At 37.5% G+C, this 19,214-nt stretch overlaps 2 protein-coding genes and 1 non-coding gene across 5 annotated transcripts; 1 reads left to right on the top strand and 2 right to left on the bottom strand.

The window, feature by feature from the left end:
* Nucleotides 1–11,624: 11,624 nt before the first annotated feature.
* Nucleotides 11,625–13,216, bottom strand: LOC128864133 (40S ribosomal protein S8). The gene is made up of 4 exons (XM_054103650.1): nucleotides 13,143–13,216; nucleotides 12,738–12,844; nucleotides 12,025–12,436; nucleotides 11,625–11,797 (listed from the first exon to the last, which is right to left on the bottom strand). The coding sequence occupies exons 1-4, from the start codon at nucleotides 13,144–13,146 to the stop codon at nucleotides 11,694–11,696; spliced, it is 627 nt and encodes a 208-aa protein (XP_053959625.1). The 5' UTR covers nucleotides 13,147–13,216; the 3' UTR covers nucleotides 11,625–11,693.
* LOC128865508 (small nucleolar RNA R442) lies at nucleotides 11,870–11,915 on the bottom strand. Its single transcript, XR_008454837.1, has one exon. It is a non-coding gene; the product is annotated as a small nucleolar RNA R442 (small nucleolar RNA).
* Nucleotides 13,217–14,966: 1,750 nt separating the features above from the next.
* Nucleotides 14,967–18,539, top strand: LOC128862840 (uncharacterized). 3 transcript variants are annotated; one of them, XM_054101609.1, is made up of 7 exons: nucleotides 14,967–15,063; nucleotides 16,369–16,711; nucleotides 16,782–16,873; nucleotides 17,067–17,397; nucleotides 17,462–17,577; nucleotides 17,638–17,980; nucleotides 18,066–18,539. In XM_054101609.1, the coding sequence occupies exons 2-7, from the start codon at nucleotides 16,373–16,375 to the stop codon at nucleotides 18,441–18,443; spliced, it is 1,599 nt and encodes a 532-aa protein (XP_053957584.1). In that variant the 5' UTR covers nucleotides 14,967–15,063; nucleotides 16,369–16,372; the 3' UTR covers nucleotides 18,444–18,539. The 3 variants fall into 3 exon arrangements, with proteins under 3 accessions (XP_053957584.1, XP_053957586.1, XP_053957585.1); XM_054101611.1 differs by having other exon boundaries at nucleotides 17,462–17,565; XM_054101610.1 differs by lacking the exon at nucleotides 14,967–15,063 and adding an exon at nucleotides 15,137–15,220.
* Nucleotides 18,540–19,214: the final 675 nt, after the last annotated feature.

Here is a 19,214-nt window from a genome sequence, read left to right on the forward strand (position 1 = left end):
TGGTTTTCAGAAAATTCATGTGACAGAATCACTGACACAATCGTCCGCACAGTTTTTTATTGCGAACAACCAACCGTTAAAGATGCTGCAACTGAAAGCAATTTAATCGAAACTTAGTTTTGCGATCAGATGACACATTCAAAAACGTTACGGGGCATAAAAAGCGAAATTTACTATGTTCACTAAATTTGAGAGGAGAAAAGTTAACCACAATAAGGGAGTTTTCAAAAAATGTAAGCAAAATTTGGGCTCGAGTATCCTATTACAATACCATGTCTGCAGTAAAATGAAAGGTGACTGATTATCTTGGCCCATTGAAACTATGAAGATTCTTCCCCTTTTTCTTAGTAAAGTATTGATTTTAATTAAGCGCGCCAGTTGTGTTTCCTCATGCTTTTTGCTAAGTAAGGTCAACTATTTTTCAATGCAGTGGTGGTCTTTCATGTTCTCTACCATCACCAACATTAAGAGCATCGAATATTTTCAGGACCGTAAGTTTTGGGGTCATTAGTACGACCTAGCCAGTGGCGCCATTGGATATAATGTACACAGATTCGGTTTCTAGGAAGGGGAAGTGGAAGGGTATTTTAATAAAGTCTTTAAAAAATATATGGCTTTATTATTTCCGTAACTCTCAGTAGCCACTTATTCCACAGAAATTACCACTGACTTAAGTAAATACAAACAAGTTTGGGACGAATGCTGCATTATTAAAAAAAAGTGAGCTTGCAAAAGGTTAGCAGGTTGTTGTTGTACCAGTAACTTTGTCCTGTCAGTGTAGTGGAATCACCGGTCGTCTTCGTCTAGCTCAGCATAGTTTAGAACCGGTCGGCCTATTGCCTTGAAAGTCGACAGCAACATTTCCTTGTCTTTGCCCCAAATGCTGCCGGCAAGCGACTTGAGGACCTTGTTGCGATTCTGTACTTTAGTTGCAATAACGGTTGTATGCGCTGAGAAGGAGAGCAAGCTGTCAAAGGTAACTCCCAATATTTTGGGGTTGTTAACCGTCGGAATTGGTGTGTCGTCGACTTTTACCTTAAGTTGCAGTTTGACCTCCTTTTTCCAGGGGATGAACAGGGTCGCCGTGGATTTAGTGGGAGAAAGTTGTAAGTTTCTCGTAGTGAAGAAGCGAGAAAGGCAGGCGAGGTAATCGTTTACCTTGGAGCATAGGCCATCAATGACATTGCCCTCGCCATTCTCGTGCAGTCGTCGGCGTAGGAGACCAGGGGGACTCCCTCTGGTGGCTAAGGGAGTTTCGAGACATAGAAATTGAAAAGCAAGGGTAAAAGGACAACACCCTACGGAACTCCTTGCTTTATTTTCCCCTGCTTGTATGTTTGGTATCGAAATATCACCAATGAATGGCGACCACTCGGGTAGTTCGCGGTCCACCTCTTCAGCCCTGGCGGGAGTGTCGACGGTAAAATGTCATCTAGTACCGTGGCGGGGCTGACTGTATCGAAAGCCTTTTTTAGATCCAACGCTACTAGGACAGTCCTCTCACAGGGGCAGTTTTGGTTAAGTCCGCAGTTGGTCGTGCTATTCACTCTCCGGTGGTGCCATTCACTCTTCAGAAACCATGCAGATGGGAGGCTGGAGTCAGGCGTTTCGTAAAGAGTGGCAGTAGATGGGGCTCAAGAGTCTTTACTACTGGGGAAAGGAGAGTTATCGGACGATAGGACTCCCCTTGGTTAGCGAGTTTCCCAGGTTTCAGTAGTGGTTTCTCCCTAATTTCCACTTATCAGGAATGATGAGAGTGGCCATATACAATTTGAAGACCTTGGTGAGGTATTCTACTCCCAATGGACCCAGCTTTTCAGCATCAGCATGTTTAGTCCGTCAGGGCCAATGGCTTTAAATGGTTTCATGTGGTTGATGGTCCCCTGAACCTCATCGCTGGAGAACGCAAGTGGCACACTGTTGTATGTCATTTTCTGCAGCCGTCTGATAGCACTACGTTTGGAGCTGTCGGCCGGAGGATGCAGAATAAATTGCTGGCTAAAGTAGCTCGCGCACCTCTTCGGATCCGACGAAGTACAACGGTTGAAGGTGATATCCACCTTGTCGTTGTGCTTCGTCGGGTTCGTCAGGGACCTTACGACGGGCCAGAGCAAGGACCTTATGATGGACCAGGTGAAGTTGCAGGACATCAGATGCCCTTCCCATTTGGTCCGCTTATGTTGGGTTACCAGTTGCCGAATCTCCGAATTCAGATCCTTTATCCGAGGATCCCCGGGTCGGTCTGGCGTAGGAGATCACGCTCGTTCAACAGAACAGCTGCTTCAGCTGGGAAATTGGGACGCATGTCCCGGATCCTTCCAGCGGATATGAAGCGAGCCGCGGCAGCTGTAATCACCTTGCGGAATGCGCGTTCGCCTGCACGCACATCGCTGGGAATGGAGAGAGCGGCGAAGATGCCTTCAGTAAATTTCGCGAATCTAGTCCAATCAGCTTTGTTAGAGTTGATATATGACCGGTGATCCGCGGAGAGGTTAGCAGGTCATCTTGGGATACTTAATCAGAAGTCAATTGACTGATGAGAATCTGAAAAATCACCTTTTTGGCAGTTCTGAACAAGGTGATGGCACTTAAGCAACAAAAACATTTACATATATTTCGTTTTTGTAAAAAGTGATTCTTAATGTCGATATTTCCATGAGAATGTAAGCCACTCAATCAAGACACACAATCGCAAAATAAGCCACTCTAGCGCCAACACTATAAATGAATTCGCCTTGGTTCTGATTTTGCGCTTCCTCAGGCATTGAGAAAATACGTGATGTGATAGGTAAAAGGATAAGCAATACGATTTGAAAGTGATACGAGTCTTGCCCTTATATTTGGTTTTGCTACACTGGGGCCTTCGTGCTCCGGGTTATCACATTGGCTCCAATTTTCAAGATCACGAAAATTTCCTTTGGGCTGCTGAGATCTCATTTAGAAATAAAAAAATGAAAGTGATCAAAATGCATCGAAAATTTTAAGCCACTTTAAACTTGCACTTTATTATCGTAAAATTTATTTTTTTTGAATTCTGATTCAAAAGTTGGAAATTTCGATGAAGATTTCTCAAATTCTTCAAAATTTTATAAAAAGTTTAAATCTCTTTTTAATGGCATTTGTTATAGAATAAACTACATTTTTATAAAAAAAAAATTTTAATTACAAAAAAAAGGAAAAATAGTCAGAAAATGGTTGTACCATAGATTTTAGTGTATAAAAATGTTTTTCTTCTTCTTGATTGGATAGACAACCGCCTAAGCGATTTGACCGAGTTTAACTAACCGGCACCAGTTGGACACTCCAAGTAAAGCCAATTCCTTCCCACCTGACCTTTCCAGCGCAAAGCGGTCTTCCTCTTCGATCAGCTGGTACTGCTTCAATTACTTTTAGAGTCGGAGCGTTTTGTATCCATTCGAACGACGTAACCCAGCCAACGAAGGCGCTGGATCTTTATTCGCTGCGCTATGTCTATGTCATCTAAAAACTCATACAGCTCATTGTTCCATCGCCGATACTCGCCGTCACCCACGTGCAAAGGTCCAAACATCTTCCGTAGAATTTTTCTCTCAAGAGTCGCCTCGTCATAATAAATATTGCACAACAAATTAAACAAAATCATATCTCCTCAATTGAATAGCAATCGTAGTGAGTTTCGCTTCATCAGCATTGCCGCAAGTGAGCATAATTAGCAATCAAGTTTGAATTTCCTGAGTTTCCCTTTCATTAAGCAGCTCCAAATATTTACCTTAATGTTCTACGTGTGTTTTGAAATGCTGATATTCATTAGTGGAATGCGAGTTATGAGAAACGTGCTAAAAATGCACGATTATTTACGAGTACAAATGCTCACCCAAACAAATACACAGGCAAATACACTCAAGAATGCGTATTAACACAATTCATCACACATACACACAAACACGAGTATATATGTGTTTTGCGATACACTTAAATAGCCGCAACTGGAATTCAGTAAATTGCCTGCATATTCTTGCTCCGCCCACACCGATCATCCCGCCCAGGAAAATCGTAAATTACGTACGAAAACAATTGAATGAAGTGATTAATTGTCAAACGGTTCATTAGTTCACAGGCAGTCAAGCATTTTGAGATTTTGGTATGTGGAATGCCGAGAAGAAAAGATGAAAAATAAAAAAATTGAAAAACTATAGAACATTGCAGAAATTCTTTTGTGAATGACAAAAGTGTTGTCCATCAAAGGCTGGAATAGTGTGTGGCCATGCATTTGAAAGAGTAAAGCTATGCTTCTGCCTCCTTTGGGCGGAATGAAAAGGAAAAGGGCATTGTGGTGTAATTGCAAGAGCTTAGAAACACTTTTAAGGGGTAACCTCAACAATGAATGAGAGATATTCATGTAATGTGTTCCTGTTTTTTTTTTGTATTTTGTAATTGCATGCAAAAACAAGAGGTTATCAACACGACTGCTTCTAATAGGATTTAAGATAAAAAAATGTTTGAAAAAAAGATAAGATTATCACTTACAGATAAAATTATATGTTCTTAATATATTTAGATTAAAATGGATTGCGAAAAAAGATTTTTTTACTCATTTCTCAAGTTTGGATACATCAGAAAAAAATGCTAGATAAAGATGAAAAAGTCCTCCAATAGATAAAAAAGTTACTAATTTTTGCAATGACCATAATTAAGTGAAGTTTAAGTGGCCACTTGCCAACACAGAATCAATGTTTGTGTTTGTTTTCTTAGTAACAAACTAAAGGGTCTTTCAAAAGTCCCAATCGATTTGGCAGAGACGCATTACGATTTTTGCTGCGAAAGCTCGAACTCACGCCCATTTCCCACTGGTTGAACACATATCTCTCGTGGGGGTGTTTAAGGCTATTAAATGCACCAAAACTCTTTCAAGTGCATCTCTATTATAGCAGCATGCATGGGAGTAGAGTTGGTGAAGGCGGTAAGAATCTCTTGTTGTACTTGTACGTGCCTGCCGATATTTCGTCGGGTTCTGTAATTGTAACTTCTGTTCTCGGATGTCGTCAGTGAGCTCAAGAAGATCCCTTTTGATGTGTCTGATAGCCTGATGGTAGCATGCCGACAGGAAATGTTCTCAGAGCACTGTGTTACCCTCCTTCAATGGGATCCAGTGTATCCCGAGTGCTATATTCAAGCTGGGCTGTAACTGCTTCACCTGTATGCCGCTAGTTCTGTGTTATTTCTTGGTGTAAAGGACTACCGGTTAACGATTTATGATACATTCTTATGGCAGCCGATTCACAACTAAGCTGTTGGCTCAACGATCCAGCTCTGTGTGGGAGTTTTTAGGAGACAAGTCGTTTTCGTTTTTATTTAAAAAAGGTTTTTGGCTGGATAGAAAACAAAACGGCATACAAGAATTCGGGGAATCGGCTGCCAGTTGGAGATGTGTCTACAAACTGAGCTTCAAATGCGCTAATACAACCACATACATATATGGATATATAAGTGCATACATGTTTCTGTACAAAAGTGCATACATCTGTACGTACGTACAATCAGAAATGCATCCAGCACATTCTAGAGTTACGCACAGATGCACACTGACCCCACAAACACATTAATAGGTTTGACAAACGCTCGTAATTGTCAAATGGCAAATTTTAAGCAATAAATTTTCCAAATTCAATGCAAAACAAAAACAAACACAGAATACATACATATACACAAGTACATCTGTATGTTTGTATGCGGGAAACATCCCTCCCACCCATTTAGAGAAATCTCTACGAGCCACACAACAGAACAACAACCACTACATTACAATGCAGCAGCAATTTGTGGTAATACAATATACGCCTCCCACACGCACAGCCACGCACAAATCTATGCAGGGCCATTTGAAAACTTCCCACAGTATATCATGTGTTGCCAAATTATCTATGAGAGTTATTCGCACTTTCGGGCGGGCGAGTGTGCTGTGCAGCATGAAATAATCGGTTGTGGTTTATGGTAATCCACACAAAAATTTGGGAAACGGAGCTTTTTCTTTACAAGTACAGTAAGTGCTAGCACAAATATACTAAAAACTACCTCGAGTTAATAGTCTTCTTATCGTTTTTTAATTTTTTTTAACGAAGTAAACAAGTCATTAGGCAACTCAGTCAGTGCTGGTTATTTATCAAGTATTTGGCTGTGATGCCTTTGACCGAACCAATCATTAATTGTAAACCAATGACGAAAACAAGATGTTGATTGAGTGGCTCAGAACAAAGCTATGTACCTTAGCACCTCTGCTTTATGTGGCACTCCCATTGTCGAAATTAGGAAGTGGAAATGGAAATGGATGGATAAATTAACATTAAAGTTTTTCCTTTGAATTTTCATTCAACAAAGAATTTACTTTAATTCTATCAATCTTAAAGCGTCTGATATAGTAAATGGACAAATACAGTCCGTCTAATGGAGGCGTGACAGAAAAAATTCAAACTTATAGTTCCGTTATGCAAAAAATGCTGCTAAATAGGCGGATCCAAATTGTTACTTTTGTGAGAAACTTAGAAAGCGTACGTTGTTTTTACAAAATGAATTTGACTCAATATTCCTATGTACACAGCCTAAAGATCCAAAAATGCCACGCATCTGGGGCAAAATAAAATGAAGAAGTCGAAAAGCTTCATAAATGAATAGGTGCAACGGTACACCGAAGTTAAAAACATTGACGACTCCTCCGGACGAGGTCCAAAATAATACATCTCCAAAGAAAGATCAGAAGAATAATGTATTTTTTACCGAACTTATCGTTGCATGAAGCTGAAAGAGTTTTAAGGAAAAGTTGTGTTATCCAAGGACACCACTCGAGAACGTTTACGTGCAGGAGGCAAATTCAGAACGGAATTGAGCAAACGTAATATTCACGGATGAATCTTGCTTTTGGGCGAATATTTACATACGTCGGTCCTGACGTACTACTGATAATCGACAACTTCAAGCATCCAGTTAAGGTTCATGGATATAACCAGTTCACTAGAGAGGGCTAGTTTACTGGGACGGCCGCCGTTGGTCGGGGAAAACCCCCGAGTCATTCTGGTAACGTAGAACCGGCTGTCATGGGAATGAGTTAAGGTTCATGTTTGGGGCTGTTTCTCTCAAAGAGGATTTGGCTATTTATTTGTGTTTACCGCCAACTTGAATGCAGGTTTGATAAATCAAATTTACCAAAAAGCATTATTACCATCAGCTACGAAGATATTTGAAAGAACTAGCCAACCTTGGATTTTACAAGAAGACAATGATCCCAAGCATCCAAGCTGAAGTCACGACATTCGATAGTTTAGGGAAAACTATCAGTAGTATCGTTTAGAGGTAAGAAACTATCGATAGTCAAATAATAAATAGGCTATTGACAGTTTCGTTTAAATCTATTATTGTTTAGAATATTAACTAAGTATATTTAAAGTACGTTCACATATGCATTAATTACCAACAACCCGTTCACATATGGCAGATTACCTGCAAAATTGACAATCAGCTGTCAATACTGCTGTGAAAGGTTTTTCTTCATAGAAATTATTTTGGGGGAATATTTCGGTGTTTTTCCTTTGTTTAATTATTATTAACGGTGTGAATAAAAGACAAAGAGAAAAAATAGCTAATTTAATTGCGCAATTGGCTGCTGTTGATGTTGTTGTTGTAGCAGTAACTTTGCACTGTCAGTGTAGTGTAATCACCGGTCGTCTTCGTCTAGCTCATGTAGCGGTAGGCCCAGGAAACTAGCTGTTTCGACAGGTGGGGTCCTGAGGGAGAGGGGTGTTAGATAAGTGAGTTTCATGAGACATATGAAAAGGTGGTTAGTGTCGTGTGGGGTGCCTTTTACAGTATCCAGAACGTAATTGTGCCAAGGTTACGCGGGACTCTCGGGGAAGTTGGAGCTCTTTGTCTGCGATGGGTGGTGGTTGGACTCCGATAACGGCATTCGGGGGTCGGGAACTTAAGAAGGTGGTGAGGGTACCCCGATGAATGTCGTTTATGGTCTGTCTGTACACTGTCCGATCCAGTAGCTATCTGTCTGTTTTGTCGTGGATGCCTCCTGACATGCCTGGGAGGTGGCTCAGGCTCAAGCAGATGTCTGCATGGATAAGGCCTGCGGTAACACCCTAGCAGGAACTGCTTGCTGAGCAGTTTGTTATGCTCCTTCACAGGCAGCATATTGGCCTCGTCGCGTAGGTGTTGTATCGGGGAGATCATGAGACATCCTGTCGCGGTCCTTATGGCAGTGTTTTGGCAGGTCGAAGCTACAGTCCACTGCGAATCACTGGTTCCAGGCGACCAGACAGGCGCAGCATAGTTTAGAACCGGTCGGCCTATTGCCTTGAAAGTCGACAGCAACATTTCCTTGTCTTTGCCCCAAGTGCCGCTGCAATTGGCTGCTAATATGATAATAAACAATTGGAGGAAATCCGTAGGCGACGTTTACTGAGGTTGCAACAAATTATGTCAACAGTACGCATGGGAAATTATATTAAATTAAATATAAATATATAATATATTAAATTTTATAATAAGTAATAAGTGCGCACAATATTTATGAACACACGCTTTTTTCTGTAAAATGAATCCATAACACTGCCCTGCATCGGTTTTGCGAATAAGATGGGACCTAGTGATCCCGAAGGGAATTTTCGCGCTAAGCACGAATCCGAGTTCAAAAATTTTCCATCACGTCAGGTTTTCGAGAAAAAGGGGGTTGAAACCCCTGAAAATAGCGTATTTGGCCATTTTTTCAAAAATTGTGGAGCAGAACCCTAACGTGCTAGGATCTTCGTTATTGTCAGTAATTGAAGGTTGAACTTTGCTCTTTGAAATAAGCCCAAACCCAAATTGCTCGCATGCACCCTTAGAGTAGGGGGTGTACTTATGACTACGGGGGTAGAGAAAAAAATGAACATAGGAACTTATCTACACCCAAGATAAGATATAATGAAAAGTGCAGTGTTCCTAAGGTATTTAGTGTCGCTGATTACAAATCTGAAGTCAAACATTCCATTTAAAAAGAAATAAAAAAAAATCAAATTCAAATTTTCAAATCTAATACATCGTCTGACACACGACCGCACACCTGATAACACACGAAGTACACCCCCTACTCTAAGGGTGCATGCGAACAATTTGGGTTTGGGCTTATTTCAAAGAGCAAAGTTCAACCTTCAATTACTGACAATAACGAAGATCGTAGCACGTTAGGGTTCTGCTCCACAATTTTTGAAAAATGGGCAAATACGCTATTTTCAGGGGTTTCAACCCCCTTTTTTTTGAAAACCTGACGTGATGGAAAATTTTTGAACTCGGATTCGTGCTCAGCGCGAAAATTCCCTTCGGGAACACTAGGTCACATCTTATTCGCATCAGAAAAATTGAAATTTGCAGGGCAGTGTAATTAATAATATTTAACAAAAAATCTATTAAAAATAGGTCTACAAACCTGTCTTCTTTGCCGGCATCCATTTTATTTAGTTTTTACTTTCACTTTTTTTACATTTATTATTATTACGATAACACAGAAAACACAGGGTTGTATGTCAAAAAGTCTCGTTGTTATCTAGGATTATTTTATAATCTCTCTTTGGGAGAGAAATTTTGTATAGGAAATCTCGCTTTTTAATAACGGATTTTTGTGGAACAACTTTATTTTTTACATCTGACGATTGTCGAGTCGCGCGAAATGATGAGAGTTGCCCATCTTTGAGCTTTGCTATGGCTTTGGCATTGCTCCACTTTGGCTCATATAAATAAATGTATTCCTAGTCAGCTATCAGTCAGCTGTTATCTAACGCCAACGCAATCGGAAAGTTCTATGTAGCCGGTCTTTGAGGCTTGCTTTACAAATGGTGCTATTTGCAATCGGATCCGAAGTGACAATTTGTACAACTTCATCAAGAAAGTCGACTATATAGAAAAGTAAAAAGCAAAGGTTTCTATTGATGTTGAGTTCGATGGATAGAACATTTGCCGAAAACACCAATTTTTTTTGGATATGCTGCGGCACATTGAACAGGTAGTAGCAGCAGAGCAAAAACAGGAAGAAGAATGTACTTTGTTTTTGCTTTTTGTCCCTAAATATCAAAATCTATAAGTAAAGATCTACAATTAAGAGTAATTTACTCAAAATTTGATAACTTAAAAAATAACGAAAAAAAAACAAATCAGCTGCTCTACTGATACTACCTGTTCATGTGGCTCACCTGGTTTTTCGGGTCACCCATTTGGACACATCAACTCGTAATCATTGGGTAATTATTGAAACGAAACCCATTGTTCTTAGAAGCTAAGTTGGTTATTGTTCCATATTTTCAAAAAACACGTTCGACGTGAAATGAAATCTGCAAAATTGCAGTTTCAGCAACAGGTCATTGAAGTAGTAAAAGGGTAGCAATATATTTATAAATATTGAGTGTGGCGAAGGCACCCATTGTTGCAGGAATAATGTGGCAGAACGAAGAGTTCGAACACACCCCACATCGCATTTAGATATATGTAGGCAGTTTAAAAGAAACTTAACTGCATTCGGTTTGAATACAATCAATTATTTTTGTATTATCTATGATTTTTGTAATACAATTTTCTTTCGCATCGCGTAGCCCGTTTTTTTTTTTGTATATACAGTTGTCCACAAAATATTGGGAGTGCCGGCATTACAGTTTTATATGACTACACAACTTTTTTGTACAGAATGTAGGTGATGCTGTACTATATAGCGGTAAACCAAACGGAATGCTAGTAGTAAAATTTTGGGCAAAATTGTATTGTCGGGGCAGTTACTTTAGAGGGGGATTATTTGTTTTTGTACAATTTTTGATGTTTTGCACAAAAAATTAGGAGAGCTATCGTTTTTTAATCAAAATAACTTTTAATTTAAAAATATTATATAATTTACATAAAATTCGAAAAGTAACTAACCTACCAGCAATTTTAATAAACAGTTGCTAATTTACGTATTGGTTATTTGGTCCCAGTAGGTATTATTATTCGCTAAAGCCGATCGCAATTTAATGTTACTGGAAAAGTAATCCATTTGCATCAACCCGGATAATCCGTGACGACCTTAGTTTGCCTAGGCGTTTTGCAAGTACTCCGCGAAAAGTACCGCTACTAACAAAGAAACGCTTTAAAACTAGAGTTTGCAGGAGATCATATGTCCTGGCCCGTGAGTTAATGCAACTTAAGTGATTTATTTCGAGCCAAACATTTTTTAAAATAAAACTATTTGATTGAAAATTCATCATTGCATATTTTTCATGCCGGCACTCGAATTATTTTGACCACAACTGTAGGTACATATGCATATCGCTCTCATGCCGCAAGTATCATAATCCATAAAGAAACGTTGTTAAATAAGTATGCAGAAATTACCATCAGTTCTTCTTTTACGCTGCGTAGAAAACTCATTGTGAAATCTACTGATTGCTTAGGTAAAAACCCAAACTAAATTATAGAAAATCCCCCACGGCCAAAAAGTTCCAATTGAACGCTAGATTGTTTGTTGTAATATGGGCAAATGTGAAAATTTTGTTTTTTAATCAAAACAAAGTTAAAATGGAACGATCTTCTCTCTTGTACCATGACAGCAATTTCATACTTAATTCTAATCTTACAAAAAAACGCACCGCTGTTTTTTAATTTTCTTTTTAGTTTATGTAAAAAGTCAAGCCCTATGCATTTGATTTTTGTATGGATGTTTATTTCTTTGACTTAATTTTCTTAAGGTAGAATTCCAATTCTTTGCCCTCTAGAATGTAACCATCACAACGACCGCATTGTCCTGGGCGGGATGATACGCAGGCTGCAAATAAAAATGAGCACGTTAATAAAAATGAACAGTTTTAAAGGTTTTAAATTATAAAAGTCCATGTAAAATCAGAGTAACTATGACAAGCTAAATCACATCCAACAGGCTTGAATCGCACTTAGAACAAGTTTGATACAATAAATTTGTTGGATCGCTTAGGAATTTAACATCACTTTATACTTAACTCTCTTAGTGGCTTTATCATAAGAGAAAATACTCACCAAGGATACGTCCAGAGATGAATTGATCTTCAAGCGCAGGATCGACTTTAGCGAACTTTTGACGTTCCAAGTACTTTTTCATTACTTTTTCACTGCGCTTCTTGTTCAGCACGTCATTCTCATCTTCAGTTTTCTGATGCTTGGGATTACGTTTTCGTCCCAAAGGCAGCACATAGTGGGATTCATACCATTGACGGAATGGTGTTGCATCAATGACAACGATGGTGTTCTTTACCAAAGTCTTGGTACGCACCAATTCATTGTTCGATGCATTGTAAACAACATCGGCAATACGTGTGCGGCGAGCAATACCCTCAGACGCCCACGAAAAGTTACCGTTTTCCAGACGTAGAGAACGCAACTTGGAGTTACCACCGCGTGTGCGCACCTTGTGGACGCGAATGGCGCCGAGCTGAGGAAAAACATTAAGCACATTAGCTAATAGTTATATAAATGAAAGTTAATTAAGCGTAAAGATGTATGTCAGTAGTCCGAACATAATTATTGATTCATCAAAAAACTGTACAGATCCAAAGGAACTATACGCGCTTACAGTGAACATTTCAATCATCAGTACAACGAATGGAGTAGGAAATTGGAAGCATTGCAGTTGGTAATACTTATGAAAGAATTTGCATCTCATCCTGCAAACCTCCTTATTGCAACACTCCGAATGTCTTTTTACAAAAACTCAAATTGAAGATTTTACATACCTTAGTGTTGGCTGCTGGACGACCTAATTCGAACTTGCGCTTCTTACGGAGCGACTTGCGTTTGCCACCAGTGGCGCGGCGCTTGTGAGCACTATCGCGGCTAATACCTAAATAAGTTATTTAATGCATTAGTTTACACTTCAATCTGATTCAGAATAATCCCAACAAAAAAATTTTTCAAGAATATCCGTACATAATCACATTAACTCCAGTACTTGATAACAAACATTCATTACCATTTTTTGGCCACCTTTGGTTTCGGCCTAGTAAATAAATGTACAATTTCACTCGCTTAACTCATATATCCGATTTAAACACATTTTCAAAACGTTTTTCACCATTTAACACAAGGATGTTTTAGGATTTTCTTGAAAAATTTTTACATTCGGGAAGAGCCGCACTTACCCATTTTGAGTAGAAACAAAGAAGGAAAGGAAGCAAAAAAGAAATCTAACAACTCGTGTCAAAAATTCAGTGATGCACGAGACTGACAGCTGATAGTAATAGAACACGGGTGATATTTGACAACTCATTGTAATAGCTGTGTGTCATTAAATAGCAATCACACCAGAAAACGTTCAACCAGTGAACCTACTATCTTAACAACACTACCATCATTTTTAAGCAGCCAATTTCTTTTTTGTGCTACTTAGGGCCAATTTTTCAATGCAATTTTAACTCCACTCTCCAGTTAAACTTGTAGTTTTATATTTTCTCGAAAACAAAATATTTTTATTATAAGTTCTTTGCATTAGTTCAAAGATAATTTAAGCTGTAGCAATGAGGCCATCAGCTTAAGCTCTATAAAAATATCACCTAATATGTGAGAAAATAGCGAAAACCTTGAACAACAAAAATGCATTTATTCTACAATTCACATATTGAATATAATAATACATATAAAAAAAAAATAAATAATTGGCGCGTACACTTCTGTTAGGTGCTTGGCCGAGCTCCTCCTCCTATTTGTGGTGTGCGTGTTGATGTTGTTCCACAAATGGAGGGACCTACAGTTTCAAGCCGACTCCGAACGGCAGATATTTTTATGAGGAGCTTTCACATATATATATATCAAAAAGCTCCATTTAATCCCCGCAGTTAAACTATCACTCAAAAACAGGACCCAAGGAAAGCTACATTCAGCGCTCCTACGACAGTCGATTCTACGTCACCGCAAAGGACAGTCATGTCCGGCCAAGAAGAATCACTCACTTCAGCTGCATTCCCCAAACATTTATGGTGAATGTTTATATTATTACAGCAACAACAATAGCAACAAGAAGGCTAAATTCGGTCCAAACCAAACTCTATATACCCGCCAACATTCTTAGCATTAAACAAACTTATGGACAAAGAGAACTATTGTTTGCGACATCAAAAAGACTGGGTAGACTTAGTCTTAGCCTACAAAAAGTGGACGTGGCTTTTATCCGATCTCAATAATATTTATGTCGCATCTGAAAGTGGTGAGATAGTGTTAAGTCGGTTTTGAGACATGTGCATTTGCCTAAAAGTGGGCATGGCAACGTGTTTCTTTTTTCTGGTTTCATTATTTGCAATAAATTTGATTAGTATTACGTTTTATTCTTATTTTTTTAATTTCTGTTATTTGCCAATTGAGTCTGGTCACCGACTGATTTCGTTAATGCCAAACTACCTAGGTCAAATGGTAATAGGCGTACCAAGTTTCATTGAAATATTTTTTACACACGGACATACGTTTGGACAGATGGTAAAGTTTGTATACGGAAAATAATGGTATATCTATGAAAATTGCTTTGTACAACACTTTATTTTGCTTAAATGCTAACACCAGTCGTTCTTTTTCTTGCATAGGTTAATATTTAAAATCTGTGAAATTGGTCAGTAATGATATTAAAATTATTCGATATGTGGGAACGATTGGAATTGTAAAAACTGTTTGGTTTGCCCTTCATATAACTTATGTATACGTTCCCTTTGAAGTCCTTATATAAATAGGACTAAAATTTCACTTATGGCACTAACAGATAGAAATTATTCTTGAATTTCAATAGGCTTTAGAGTTTGCCACGATATCGTGAGAGGATAAAATAAATATATAAAAAAAATAAAGTGAATTCCGTCAACTTGAATGATTTTTATTTATATAAATACATATGTATCTCCAATATGTGGCATATGGTGTATTATATTGATCTTGTTATTATATATACTTCGCAATTTTTTTAGTGTAAGCAGTCTGGCAATGTCGTCGGCAATATTGATTGTCAGCCATTTTTGTTAAGTTGCTGGCAATCTTTTGTCACTTCTTGCATTCTGTGGAGGAAAACTATAAATTTTTGAGGTAATTGATTACTATGTAGTATTCAAAATAAGAAGCTATTGTATCTGTGAAATAAAAAACATTGTCTTGTTTATAAAAGTGTTAGTGAATGAAAAATTCGGATTTGCTCTCACGTGGTTGAACGCAGTCCTAACAAATAAACTCACCAATAAAAATGGTGATAAAATTGTGAATAACTTACACATAATTCAAATCTGGAACAGTTCAAATTCAAATATAATACAACTTTAGATACCTTTCTTAGTTCTCGATCCGTGCATTCCTCTACACTCAGGCTTCAACAGGCTGTAACTGATAAAGCATTATATTTGTGTTCGGGTTATAACCGATTTGGGCCAACATTGTCCTACGAAATGTTTTCTGCATCTCATTATTTTGCCTGAAAATTCAAAGAGAGAGAAGAGGTTTTTAAAGTAATAACTTTCCTATAAAACATGATTAAATTATTAGCAGAAAAGAAATTTTTTAGTAAAAGAAAAAATTTAGCCTTAATCATGTGAGAGATATCGTAAAGCAAAATTTCCCAAATTTGGTATAAATGTTGAACCCAGGAAAAAATGCGACTGGGGTCAAGTATTGAAAAAGTGGAGGCATAACGTCCACTTTTGGGTTAATGTGTGAATTGCCAAAACGCCTCTCATTGCCGAAAATCTCAGTAAATAGTGCATAAAGTTTGAATTAAGTTGTTGTTGTTGTTGCTGTTGGTGTTGTTGTTGTAGTAGCATAAACATTCACCATATATGCACGGGAAATGCTACTGGAGTGACAGTCCTTGCCCAGATATAACTCCTGTCATTTAGAACCGCCTGCCGGGGGAATGGCATTAGTCTTCATTGGTTGTTAAACATCTTAAATAATTCTTTTTCTTCTTGGTTGGTGCATCAATGCTGCATGTTCACTATTGCATTCAAAAGTTTTAGCTGTACTTGTTCGATACGTCCTTCGATTTTTCCCTGTATCATAGGTTGCAAAACGTCGTATTTGTTGCCTTTTGCAATATGTCTGAAATAAGCGACTTCTTTTTATGTTCGTCAGCATGTTCCTTGAAGTTTGCATCCTATTTAGCACTCTGCCATTTGATATTTGTTCATTCCAGCTTATTCCCATCATTTTTATATAGCACCACATTTCAAAAGCTTCTATTCGGTGTAGTAATATCATCGAATCTAATTTCTGCAGTCTGATTCTAATATAAGATTGTATGCACTTGATGCCATATTTCATATACTTATTAACCGATAGTTTATGGATTGATTTGCGTATTTCATACATTTAAATATTTTGATATATTGGATTCATTCACAGAAAAATGAGAAACAAATGGAGTGTCAAACATATAATTGAGCTAATTGAGTTATTTAAAGCTCATCCTTCCCAATGGGACCAGAGTTCACGAGAGTATAGGTTGAAGAGAAAGAAAGAAAAGGACCTCTTGGCAATAGCTGGGTCTATGGGTGTAGAAAAAACTGTAATAGAAAAGAAGTGGAAAAGCCTTCGCACCATTTACAAATCGGAGCTTAATAAAATTGCCGCCAGCAAAAAGGCTGGTAACTTGTACGTTTCACCATGGCGCTACTTTGGCTATTTGAGGTTTTTGTATGGAAACCGAAACGAAAGTGAAATCAGTACCCAAGAGCCTTTGTGTTCTGTAAGTAACTCTACTTTTTTCAGATAAAATTTTGATCTTAACATATTTTTCGGTACTAATTTTTTTCTAGTTTACAATGGAGATCGAAGATTCAGATGATGACGAAACTGTAATTGATGATATTTATGAAGCAAAATCCGAACGTAATCAATTGATAGAAAGGTGAAGATACAAATTTGGTTTATTTATTAAAGGCAACCATACAACCATGGGTTACTTTTACAATGATTGACTTTAAGATAGCTTACATAATTAAATCGTGGGTAAATGAATTAACAACAAAATCAATATTAAAATTACAACTTTCTCTGAGTTTTACCATAATATATTCTAATATAGCATACTTCCTTTGCAGTGAAGCGGACAAGTGGAGTGATGAAAAAATTATTGAACTCATTCAGCATTACGAAGTTCACCCATTGTTGTGGGATCAATCCGATGAAGAGTTTAAGGTGAATTCTAGAAGAGATGAGACCCTCGAAGAGATAGCTAAAACCATGGGTGTACCAAAAGAGGATATTAAAAAGAAGTGGAAAAGTCTTCGCAACCAGTTCAATTCAGAACTCAATAAAATGCGTAATAGTAAAAGTATAGACGATTTATATGTTTCACATTGGCGCTTTTTAAGCCCAATGCAGTTCTTATACGAGGGCTGCAGAGAGGAAACTAGTTGTAATGAATACTATGTGAGTATAAACATATAGTGTTCAGTCATCTATATATGTGTATATCTAAATTTAAAAATTTCAGCTTGTAGAACAATGTGAAAATTCTGACTTAGAAGATGCTGCAATTCATCCAAGGTTCAACAGATCTGAGAACCCTGATATAGGAAAATATGAGTTGGAAGAAATGTCTGTTTCTACGTGAGTAAAGAAATACATAAATGCTGAGAAATATGCCCTATATTTTATGTACCCTCGCAGTGATTTAAAAAGAAAATGGAGCCCCCAAGCTGTTTATCAACTCATTCAACAATATAAAGAGCATCCATCTCTGTGGGATAGATCTACAAGAGAGTATAGGCTAAAAAATATAAGAGAGAAAGATATTTGTCAAGTGGCTGAAAACATGGGTGTGGAGAGAATTGAGATAGAAAGAAAATGGAAAAGTCTGCGAACCCATTGCAAAGCTGAGCTGAAAAAAATGAGGGAAGGCAGGGAAGCCGGAGGAAAACGTGTGTTTTTTTCAAATTGGCGTTTCTTAAAAGCAATGCATTTTATATACGATAATTGCAAAGAAAACGAAACAAATTGTAACGGAAATTCGGTGAGTTATAGCACATACTTTTTATCTTATTTTAATTGAATTTTTACCATTTGACCGTTTCACTAATTTTAATTTTAATTTTCAGTTACCATGTGAAAGTGATGATTCCGAGAACATGGAGGTTAAGATGATAAACATACAGCAAGAAGAAAATGAATGTGTAGAAGGTGAAAATTCTGATGGCATAGAATCGGATGACGTTCCTAAAAAAATTAAGATAAGCACCAATGTGGAAAAGGATACATTGGAGCATAAAGCGAGCAAAACATGTAAGGAGTCTTACGGAACCAATGAATGCGATATATTTTGTTCTCTCATGGCAACTAAGCTACGAAAACTCAATCGTAACCTGAGGGATGAAGCTATGAGGCAACTGATGCGAGTCATGTGGGACTTCGAGGATACGCAGAAACGATCTTCAACACCACCACCACCATGTGATTCGTTTGAATATATTATATAATCTAATTTGAATTATTTTTTCACTCTTCCGAATATAAAACTAGAGTTGAGAAATCAGAATTTGGCAACAATAAAAAAATAGAAAGTAAGTAGTGAATCACGGAGTGCAGAATACATATATGTAATTGGTAGTAACAATGAAATTACTGTATGTGTGCTTTAAAAACGTTGGGTATCAGTAAAAATACGCTCCGTGTCGCTAGAAAAAACCCAAAAACGGGCTCGGCGGAACTCTATGCCGATTTTTGTTTACAATTTAAAAATAGAGGATATATTGCGTATATTCAATTACACTTCATTTGAATACGAGATAAAAATTGTGAAATGTCGAGATGGATATTTATTTGCTGTTAATAATATTAACCTTGCTTACTAATGCAAGTCTTGTTAAGCTCTATAAGTCTATATTACGTTTGCCTTTTGATATTATTTTCGAAATGCAGTTTTTAAATAAAAACGTTGCTTTTAATTTCTTTAAAAGCTATAGTATGAAATAAAAAACAACAAAAACGACTAATTTTTGTAATTGAAAAATTTGTTTTCAAACTTTTTTGGAATTTGGATGATTTTTTTATGATGAGGATAATTGAGGGATTTTCCCACTGACAAGAAGTGTTATCGAACTTCCACGGTTTGCACGTATTGTATACTTCGTGCCAGCTATATAGTGAGAACCATAAACTGAGAACTGATTTTCTGTTTTTATTTTAACATTTTCTACATCTTTCGGTAGCAATATTGACTATATCTTTTCTCCAGCGTTCGTGTTAAA

The sequence above is a fragment of the Anastrepha ludens genome, chromosome 5 (assembly GCF_028408465.1).
Source record: "Anastrepha ludens isolate Willacy chromosome 5, idAnaLude1.1, whole genome shotgun sequence".
Taxonomy (NCBI): Eukaryota; Metazoa; Arthropoda; class Insecta; order Diptera; family Tephritidae; genus Anastrepha; species Anastrepha ludens.

Bases quoted from the DNA above. Each gene is read 5' to 3' on its own strand.
- LOC128862840 (XM_054101609.1), top strand. From the start codon at position 16,373: ATGAGAAACAAATGGAGTGTCAAACATATAATTGAGCTAATTGAGTTA. The intron at 17,398-17,461 runs GTGAGTATAAAC...TAAAAATTTCAG, and splicing joins CTAGTTGTAATGAATACTAT to CTTGTAGAACAATGTGAAAA. The intron at 17,578-17,637 runs GTGAGTAAAGAA...GTACCCTCGCAG, and splicing joins GAAGAAATGTCTGTTTCTAC to TGATTTAAAAAGAAAATGGA.
- LOC128864133 (XM_054103650.1), bottom strand. The intron at 12,437-12,737 runs GTATGTAAAATC...GTTTTTCCTCAG, and splicing joins GTCCAGCAGCCAACACTAAG to CTCGGCGCCATTCGCGTCCA. The intron at 11,798-12,024 runs GTGAGTATTTTC...TTTTATTTGCAG, and splicing joins CATCTCTGGACGTATCCTTG to CCTGCGTATCATCCCGCCCA.